General features: G+C 41.5%; 1 protein-coding gene across 1 annotated transcript in view; it reads left to right on the top strand.

Moving 5' to 3' along the window:
- Positions 1-289: 289 nt before the first annotated feature.
- LOC118507221 overlaps positions 290-10,700 on the top strand; it is a 119,988-nt gene continuing 109,577 nt past the window's right edge. The window contains exons 1-3 of the mRNA XM_036045376.1: positions 290-2,658; positions 5,566-5,763; positions 6,062-6,215. Coding sequence (XP_035901269.1) covers positions 2,324-2,658; positions 5,566-5,763; positions 6,062-6,215 — 687 coding nt within the window. The 5' untranslated portion in view covers positions 290-2,323. The remainder of the gene's footprint in view (positions 2,659-5,565; positions 5,764-6,061; positions 6,216-10,700) is intronic.

Below are 10,700 nucleotides of genomic sequence, written 5' to 3'. Positions count from 1 at the left end.
CTTCAAATTTTGAATGTTTCTCAACGTATTATTTGTATTTTTCAATTCTCAATTAATTTTTGTTGTTGAAAAATTTAATCGAATTTCTATTACAATTTGATGCTTTTTTTTATCATCGCGAGATTTTTATGTATTTCTTTATTTAAACTTTTTTTCAATTGTAACGATATTCCCATAATCCAATCTCCTCTAATATACATGTATGCCGCGCTACGAGCATTGTTTTTCCGTTGTTTTGGTATCAGCTGCGCATTCTTTGGCTGGTGTTCTGCCTACTACCGGCGGGCACACGTCTCGCGTCGACCGTTTCCAGGAAGTGTTGGCATTTTTCCGTTGTGTCGGTTACACACGTGGTTGTTTTCCTCTCGGAAACTGTGGGCGCTCTCTCGCGCTCATGATCTCTCTTTTCCGTTTCTCACCGAATGTCACTCCCACATGGGTAACGCGCCGAAGGAGTCTGAGAATTTGTTGGAGACCACCCATCATCCTGAGTCATGGTTTCCCGACGGGGGTTCGGGGGTTCTCTTCGCTAGCTAAATAGTGATCTGGAAAATCTGGCCGAGAGCAGCAGTGCCCCGTGTTCTTGCGGAGGTGAAATGAAAATGAAACGTGTGTGCGTGAGTGTCCCTCGTGCTGTACATATTCGGAACGGTTTATCACATGCGACTGCTGACGGTGTGTTTGTGTACTTTAGCTAATCCATTGACAAAAGAAACAGATAATCGGCAACAAGAAGGTACAATCACCCCCAGGGAGAGAGAGAGAGGATCATACACAATCAATCAACACAGATCGGTTTAGTATCAAGCAGCGTATCGAACGGTGAACAGCAAGCTGCCTGCGTTAGGATGGCCACCGTATACTACCACCCGTGAAGAGATATATCTCGCTCTTTCTCACGCACCTTTGCTCACGCTCACGTCTGGCATCTCTCGCAGAGACGCAGTGGAAAGAAAATGGATTTGATTATTGTCAAAAATTTTCCCTCGACGTGACGTTTCCAGTTTGGGGCGCTATGCCCCTGTGAGCCAGCATCGTGTCTTCCGTGACGCGTAGTGTGTTTGCACTGTCGATGTGGTGTATCCGTTAGTGTACTGTACGGGAGTCCGTAACATCAGTGTTGCATATATTGTGTGTTTGTGTGTGTCGAACGACAGTGAAAGGAGTAAACGGCATCAGCGAAGGAAGCATATGGGGGCTTTTTTCGTTTGGATACAATTTGTCCAAACATTAAGCGAGCGGATCAGTCCAGCGGGAGCGCAAAGGAAAGCACCGACGTGGTTGGTGGTCGGTGCGAGCGAGATGGTCAGTGTAAAATCTCACAATCAAACGGAAATTAGCTGGAGAATGATGCGTGAGATATGAAGCCGTGGGGATAAAAAAATGGTGACAATATTGTGTATGTGTGCATATGTTAAACGTGAAACAAATCTAAGCAATCGGTGAATGATTGCTCCATTTGCTGCTTCCGTAATTGTGTGGGATAAAAAGAGAGGGAGAGAGTGCGAGAGAGCGAAAGCGAGTGTGTGTGAAATGAGATGTGTCAAATTAGTGTTGGATACTCCTCGCGGAAGCTGTTTCTTCTTGTGTGAAGAATTCGTGAAAGGACCAAGCCGTTTTTAACCAAACATTTTATCACCACGTACCACGAACAAGTAGAATATTTCACTGTGTGTGTGTGTGCGTGAATGTTGAAGGAAACATTCGAGCAAACCGCAGGTTGCTTTGTTTTCGCTGACGGTAAAGAAAAAATTTCGCTGAGGTGTTTTTTTTGTTGTTCTTATTCGGTCGGTTGAAGAAGGATAACACTCACGAATCTCGGTGATAAGTCGTGCGGGAAATTGAAGCACAATGGTGGCGCCTTGATGGCAGAACGGCACTGTTTTGCGTTCGGGCCTGCACGCGGATGGTGGTCCCATCCTGACAACACCACGACCATGTCCTAGTGATGGCGGAATGCGCGTGGCCTATTGAAAGAAAGTGGGTGAATGACATGAGTGAGTGATGCTGAATGAACATTTGTGTCCCAAAGCGATTACTCCAGAATCTCCGCTAATCCTTGGGAGATTGTTTTGCTGTGTGTCTGTGTGTGAGAAGTTGCTAAATAATAGGTGTAAATGCAAGAAGAATGAGCTGAATCATTGAGATGTTGCTACCGGAAGGAAAAATGTGTTCCAAAGTGTGTTGCATCTTATCGAGTGAAAGCCATCTGAAATCTACTAACACACGCCTACTGTGATGATTTGCCACGTATAGTGTGCTTGTGTGTGTGCTCCGGTTAGCTTCTCATCCTAAAGGAGGAACCTCTCGTGGAGGCCGAAATATGGAGCGCGTTTGGCGTAAAGTAAATCAAGGCCTAACGTTACGATCATCATCATCGAAGGCCGGTGGTGTGAGCGTCGGTGGTCCACCCGTGCCAAATTCTTCGTCGGCCACAGCAGGCACATTGACCGGGTCGGGCGCCACGGCTGCTGCTGCTGCTGCTGCTGGCCCATCGTCCGGTGTTCCTCACTCGACCGATACGACAAGTTCGGCCGGTTTCGGTGAATCACAGGTGGTGGCGGTACAGCGGCGCCGTTCGGTGGTGCCTCAGGCAAGCACGGCCTCGTCGGAAAAGCGGCGACGTCGGCGTAGGCGCAGCCGACCCAGCCGGGAAGGGTAAGAGCAGTAGTGAGACGGTTGTGTTGAATTTTTCATCAAGGGAGGGTTTTCTTTCCCCACTACCAAGAGACCGGCCACGTAAACTGGGATGATGAATCAACAGTTCCTTCAAATATTTGTGTGTTTGTTTTTTTGTTTGTAAGGTTGAATGTATGTCAAATGGTTTTTTGAATATTTAAATGAATTTTTATGTAAATTTGCTCATTTATCAAATTCATGATTCATTAGAATATTAAAAAAGTTACTGGGCTATGATCATGAAAATATGATAATTTAGGGACTCTAGATTCTAACTATTATCTTTGAAGCAATGGCTTATCACAAATGTTGCGACAATACCCTTAGACACTATGAACATTTGGCCATTTTTTTTATCCTTTCCCAAGAATGTCTATGACTGTTCATGGGCGCGACGAAAACGCCTTGCTTTTCTGGCGAATGCTTCTGCGTCATCAAACAAATCTCAGCTCGTGACTAATGTATGCATTAAAAATACAGACAGGATATTTGTAAATTTTCATTCGATGACCCTGTGTCCTAGAGATCCACCATCTTCTTTTGAATCATGTCTTTTTATTAGCAGAAAAAATACATCGCTATTATTAAATAAATTGAAGTATTTATGGGCAAACTAGTCAAGGTATAGCAAATGAAGATTGTTCTGGGTTTTACACAGCAAAAAAGTTGGCAATAGTGAGGCACATCCTGACAATCGGTTAGAACTGTTTCGAGTTTAACAACAACTTGCTATAATACTGCTTTAGAAAAAGAATTAGCAAGGACGCTTCTAATGCAGCTTAAATGTTCCAAGAAATTAAGGTTTTATTGTCTGGTGATGTTATTGACACGAAACTTGTATTCAAGAGGTGAAGAACATAGTTAAATGGTGGAAAATATCCTGTAGAAGTTCGATATTGTTACACTAAGCTCACCATTAATGCCTGAGACAAAGTTGTCCATGTCCATTGTTCACTTAGAGCGCTTATTAAAGAGATTTCCCTATGATCTCAACACAGCTATCAACAGGAAGAATTTCTATCGGAGAACCTTTCACAATAATTCTGTAGACCAAGACAAAGCAGTAACCTATCGCCAAGGCACAACAAAGAACAGACTATCTGTGGACATTTAATTTAACATATATCTGGCAAAAGTCTAAGTTAACGCTTGATAGTTAACGATGTCCGGGAAAGAGTGGTAATATATTTGAAGAATGCTTCTTGAATGTAGAATCGGAGCAAAACTCCATTGAGTTTTTTTTTATTTATCTAGGACGGCCTGGCCGTATTGCTATCCATTGCATTATCTCTAGAAGTTTGACAAATTTGCCAACCAAATTAGGTTGTCTTTTAAAGTATAAGTCCGGTCATTAGAATCATCAGAATCATAGAATCAAAATTGTTGCTCAATATAGAGATTATTTGAGCGGCTTGGTAGAATTGATGGGGTGTCGGTCTGTGATACGTAAGGACCAGTGGCGGATCAAGGTCTTGGGACGCCCCGAGCGGGAAGACAGTAGCGGACACCCTTCATTGTGATTCATATGTGAGTAAGGAGTAAAATCCTGTTAGATTTCCCTCGTCCCTAACCGAAGAGGCCTCGAGAGGTCGCTCCTTCCGGTCCTAGGTGTATCCGCTACTGCTCAGGACATCTTCAACAGGTCCTGACCATGGTCACCAGACACATATTCCATGGCTTACAAAGAAGTACAGCTGAATTGGAAATTTGATTTTATTGGACTATCAAGAAAGCAAAAAGGATTTCAAGAAAAAAAAATATTGAAATTAACAAACAATTAATTATAATTTTAGCAGAGCGAAACATAAGAGAACCTTGAGCATCGTTTAGATTCAGTAAGCTCTCGCAATGAACTCACCGTCCACTCTGTGGTTGGCAATAGCTTTCGGATAACTTTCTTTATATCGCCATTACCCGCCCACCTGTTAATTTGAATCTCACTTCATCTAATCTCGTGGCCCTAATGAGCTCCACGAAGACTGAATATCTAATAAAATGATAATAATATTTTCGCCTAAAGTGCCAGTGTCAGTGTCTGAAATGTAAATCTGGAGATACTTTGATATCGAATAATCTTACGATACTGAGGGGAAATTCGTCACAACTGGTCTAGAAATCGACCAGCATGATTATTATTCCTCATTTTTCCTCATTTTTCTGCTAATTTCTCTTTAAAAAAAATTGGGAAGAAATGAAGCCAAAAGGAAAAAACAGATAGTTGGCATTCTCGTTAAAATATTGCCTACAGCTACCTGAGTTCAACGTATAAGCGATCGTCTTTCAACCATAGACATTGATTATCCTTATTATGCGTCGCTAGAATTACCGCACAGCCCTGGCAGGTTTGGAAACAGCCTGGTTCTTAGTAATAATTATTATCATTACAGGACATCAAGCGATTTGAGGTCATCCTCCAGGGAGAGCCTGATTGCTTAGTACTGTCATAGGACAGTTATTAAATCTCAGAGCATCCATTCCTTGATTTTCAGAACTGGTTATTAAGAGACGAGTCGTATCAACTACCAAGGAAGTGAAAACTGCCAAGCAAAGCGCTCCTGAAGATGAAGTCTATCTCACGAATATCTCTTTTACGTCTCTTTGAAGATTTTTTTGGTTTCAGATCATGTTAAACCATGTCTATCAATCTTATATTTATCAAAATTCGATGTTAAATAACAAAACATTTTCTGGCTATATATTTGGCTATCGACTATGTTCAAGTCGTGCACCGATACAGACAAAAATCGAGATGAAACGAACTCTTCAAGAACTCATCCAAACTATTCTTGAAGATGACAACACATAGTTTTTCAGATGGCGAAGTTCCGTGTGTGTGTGTTCAACAATGTTTAAAATCTCTTCCGAAAAATTCTTTACGCCTTCCAGTGCATCGCAAAGCGGACATGGATCGGGTGGTCACCACAAAGGCCATTCCTCGAACGGACGGCGAGGAAACAACCAATCCGTCACCATCGCGCAACAGTCCAACGAACAATCGCTTCGACAACGAGCCGTGGCCCGGTTGAAGATGTTCAACTTCAACCTCAACTGGGACCTTCACATGACGCAGTGCAAACCGTGCGGGTAAGTTTCCCCGCTTTTCCTCGTTTGTTTTCCCAGCAAAAAAGAAAAACAGTTCCCAGATGCTAGAAAAGGAAAGCTGGGGAAGTATTTTTTGTTTGCCTCTTCTCTAAAGTCCTTACGTGTGTCTAGTTTTCGCCCCCGGGGCTGCAATTTCCGTAATGGGCTGACCTATTTTTTTCCAACCTGACGCCTTCATGTTTTCATGAGCAAGCTTTATTTTCACCCTGGTTTTCTTTTCTCTCCTTTTTGCTGGATTTCTGGGTCCTCGCAACTTCGTCTCGCCGCTACTGTGTCTAAGGCCTAAGAGCAGTGGGAACATTATCACTCGCAGGCTGTGCCGTAATCGGCGTGGCGAGGACAACGAACTCTATCGCTCGAACAGCTTCAAGTTCGAGCGGTTCGAACGGAAGGATCCGATGGATACGGGTGCACGGACAATGCTGAGAAAACAGGTATGTGTTGATCCACTGTTTAAATGGTTTTATTTTGTTTTCTTTAAACCTTCATAGAAAATCATAATTGATTGTACACTTCTGTAATTCCTCTACATGTTCAATATCCATATCGATTGTTATACTTATAGTGATATTGAAATCCGGTGTTTAAATAGATTTTTTTAAGGAAAATACTTAATTTGGAAATTTGCAGCATTTTATTTATTTTTTAAATGCTATATTTGATATGAAAATTTGATAATCCTAATCTTAAACATTTTTACCGATCAAATAAGGTTTGGGATTCAAGTTCACCCTAATTAAAGGGCAACGAAAGTCTATGGATCAATATTAGTCTAGTCAATTGTAACAAGCAAGTAAAACTATTGGTTCATTGCTATTACATATGGCAGAAAAGCAGAATTATGGTCTATTTTGCATTTGATGCAATTAAATGTTATTGTCATACTGGTACAAATATTTTAAATTATTTTGATTCTGATCATGCCATTAATAACGCTACACAATAATAGCGTTAAGAATAGCGCTAAATTAATTTGCCACATTTTTCATTTTACATTGCTGTATTTTATTGTTCACTCTGATTACAAGCAAAATTATTGCATTGAATGTTTTTTTTTTTAAGTTTCAATTTTGCATTTATTTTTAAACAATTTATTATACGTTTAAAAATCCTATTTTCCGATTCGTTACCCTTAGCAAGGTGCGAATATTTTAGCAAACACTCTGTTATACTGTGGGAACGTGTATCTGAGCTATGTGTAGTGCGCGTTGCATACAATCAGGGTTGCGAAAAATGCGATTTCTTAGCGCCATCTATGTGTCAAATTTGAGACTGGTATACTTGTGCCTAGCTGCTCCTTTGAGGAGCGTATTTCTAAACTCTTCTTTAACGTTCAATTATTTTATTTAAATAAATTGTCATTTGCCAGATTATTTTTTTGTTAGCTTTATTGCTGCATAAAGAAAAAACATATGCCTTTCGGTACAGTGGGACCAATCTTAATAAGAAATCCTCTGTTATACTGGGAAGATATGGCAAAAAAAACCACTGTCTTTGCTGATTTATTACAAAGTAAGATAGCTTGCGCTGCTATGCTTCATCTTGAATTAAAACTTGATCATAAGTAGGTCACAGTTCATATTGTATCATATTCAATTTCGTTCCTAAGCTATTGTCTGGATTCATAAGATTGCATTGCAACTGACGTGAGATTAAATTAGGAAAGACTGAGCTCATCACTCTCCAGAATGCTTTGTCCTAGGCAAATCCCGGAGGACTTTTACATTCCAGGGCGTACTGAAGTGGTAGGCCTTTTTCTTGACTAACTTACCACATTTGAAGATGGATATTTGAAGGCTTGAACAATATTTTAATATAGCAAAGTGCTGCTGCTGTCGTGGTCTATTTCCCGATAAGTGACAACACCTCCTCCTTAACGTTCTCTCCACCAAAACAAGTTCCAACAATGACTCGTCTAAAGCAACAGCTTTCAGTTCTTGTGGCGCTTTTTTCCCTTCTGCCCTATGCTATTTATATCGTTTCTGGTAGCGTTCGGGTGCTCTTGGCAACACTTCCGGATGACGTGCTATGATGTGGCTGAAGTACAAGCAGGGAAAGCTTTTCATTTACCAAAATAAACTTCGACACAATCGCTTATCGCTGGAGAAAATGTTCTTAGTCTTTGCTTCGTTCGGTTGCTTCCATCGCAAGCATCATGTAGAAGGGAAAGCAACTATTTCTTGCTATTGCCGTATCTTAACACCACCGTACCACTTTCTTCGCCTTGCTGTTTACTTTCCTCGCTAAAACATTGAAGAAAACTCATTTTCTTTTTTTTTGCGGAAAGGTATTTGCTTCGGTTCCCTTTAGTGTGTGTTTGTCTTGAACGATTCGCTCAAAGTTCGCCGTTTCTTCGCAGGAAAGAAAACACACCGTTAACGTGCAACAAAAGAATATTAGTGAATGCATTATTAATATCGTTGGCGCGCTTTCGCGCTCACAGTACGCGAAATAGTGATTGCGTGGGCCGTACGACTCTTGTGCCCACTTCCGGTTTCCGGTACAAAAACGTGTTTGATCTCGTTCGGGGTAGTGTCCTTCTTTCGAGGGGCGGCAGCCTTTTTTTCTGGTCCTCCAGGTGGGTTTGGTGTCTGGAGTATCTCTTGAGAATTTACATTATTTATAGAACAATAAGCTACAGACTCGAACTCGAAGACCGATGAAGTGGTGGACGAAGCACGGAGGCTATCGAAAGGAACAGCTCTAGGATGCTATTTGCAGTTCGTGTGCAGTTGTGAAAGGTGTTTGTTGAAGTGTGACTATCTTTTCGCTGGTCGAAGTGTTGCTTTTTTTAGCGATGAGAGAAAATCTATTGAAAGGTAAAGCCTTGTTATACCAAGGAGCATTCGTGAAGTGAGAAAGGAGTGCAATTGTTTTGTCCTACGTGAAGTGCATAGTGCTGATGTCTACTTTTTTTTCTTCTATTCCCTTAGCATGTTTGAAGAATTGGCTGACACTGAAACTGTCATGCAAAGTTTTTAATTGCTCAGTTATTTCGACTCTTCCGAGGTTTCATGCTGCATGTTTTATAAACAATTTACCACGAACAGAAACGTCAAAAGGTATCATAACTCATCCGTTACTGCATCCATGTTTTTTGCAAATTCGACGTGATGCAATAGACGAATGAAGAACATTTAGTTAAACTGACATGGCAAAGAGAACAAAACCCAAGCCGTCCAAAACAGATTCTCCGTTGATCTCGGTGGCCCAGTGATCACAAAAGTTAAAAAGTGGAGGAACCACACACACACACACAGCTGTGACGGGTAATAGCCATAGGAAGACCATTTAATATTCAAAACCAAACAACCGTTTCCCGAATCGTCGCGGTCCTTTCCGAGCCATGTGGCAGTCGCCAGGATCGGGGAGATTCGACAGCAAAACATCAAATATTCGCCTGCATAATAATTTTATTTATTTTATTTATACTCTCCATTTCTCTGTCCCTTCAGACTGGAGGACTGTGGGGTTTTATGGTGGGGGCCCCCTTTGGGTGGTTTTTCCCATTTTTGCTTTGGGTGATCTTCTACCAACTCCGGCGTTACCATCCTCACGCAGAACTTAGCTTCCGGAGGTTTTGGTGCGAGGGATGAAATATGGAAATGTTTCATGTGTCACTTCCATTCGCCTCGCACTGCTCTCTACGTTCTCTGGGAGAGGTGTGGAGATCTCGGTAAAGACGCATTCGACAGCGGACGACCATTTGCCCGATTCGGTTTCGGTACGGGGGATGGCCTCTGGACATTGGCAGAGAAATTATGTTAGAAAACGCTCCAACATGTGCATAACGTCATGTGGTTTGTGGCTTTTTTTTGTTGTTGCTGTTGTTGGGTGTGAGAAGGAGATCACCAACGGCAGGGCATGGAGTCTGGAAAAATCACCGGCTTTTCAAAACACCGGTCGAAGATGAGGTGTGAAACAGTGCAACCGCTGGTATGAAAAGGATGTTTGGAGCGTGTTAAGGGATTGAAGGTTGAATATTAGATGATTTCTATTTTTGAATGAGATGTTTAGATGGGTGTAATCTGTTGGAAAGACGGCAAGTTCTCGTGTCACTTAAATTGTTGCATCGTTTAAAGGTTGTTTAAACGCTTTTCTTTGCATTCGAATATTTATGGTTTTGGTCTTGGTCTACTGCAGAAGTCCTCAATATCCTGGGCTTTCTGGGGGTAGCCAGCGCTATCACATAACCGAAAAAGACATTACGAGCTGGGTAGTCCGGTGCCATTCTCATGACATGACCAGCCCACCGAAGCTTGGCGAGTATAATTCTGTGCTCAATAGTGAGATCATCGCACATTTGGTAGAGCTTATCATTGTGGCAGTCCTCAATTTTCCTACCATACATCCTCAAACGTGGCTAAGAGGAGTTTGTCAGTTTTGGATAGAATCCATATACCAGAGACGTAGGTGAATAGTGGAACTATTGATGGTCTATAGCTTCGTACGGCGCGACAGGTGGCTGAGCTGATTGTTATCTTTAGCTACTTGATAACAACTTTGCCTCTTCCTGTAAAGATCTTCTACTTTCCTTAAGATAAATCTTTCTCTTCGTGGCCTAACGACCTGTTATGCCTGCCATTTCTGGATTACTAGACTTAATGATACCGCGTAGTTGGATAGTCACAGTGCTCACTACGAGGGAACCGTCCGGATGCGATTTGAACCCCGGTCTCTACCTTAAGATATCTTGATGCTTATGTCGCATGAATGATAATCTCATTGATAAAGTCAATACTTCGCCAAATTGCATACTCACTGTAATGAGAAGGATTGCTTGAAGTTAGAGAATTTAAAATTCTGAAATTTGTCTTATTTTCTTTTTATGCTAGCCTTTTTCGGCTATATTAAGAAATTTATGTCAAAAATCAAGAGGACGATCTCTTCTTTCTAGGCATTTCAATTGCTGTACAGCA

The sequence above is a fragment of the Anopheles stephensi genome, chromosome 2 (genome assembly GCF_013141755.1).
Source record: "Anopheles stephensi strain Indian chromosome 2, UCI_ANSTEP_V1.0, whole genome shotgun sequence".
In the NCBI taxonomy this organism is placed as follows: Eukaryota; Metazoa; Arthropoda; class Insecta; order Diptera; family Culicidae; genus Anopheles; species Anopheles stephensi.
Note: the sequence above shows the minus strand (reverse complement) of the source record. Positions and strands in the feature narration are given on the sequence as shown.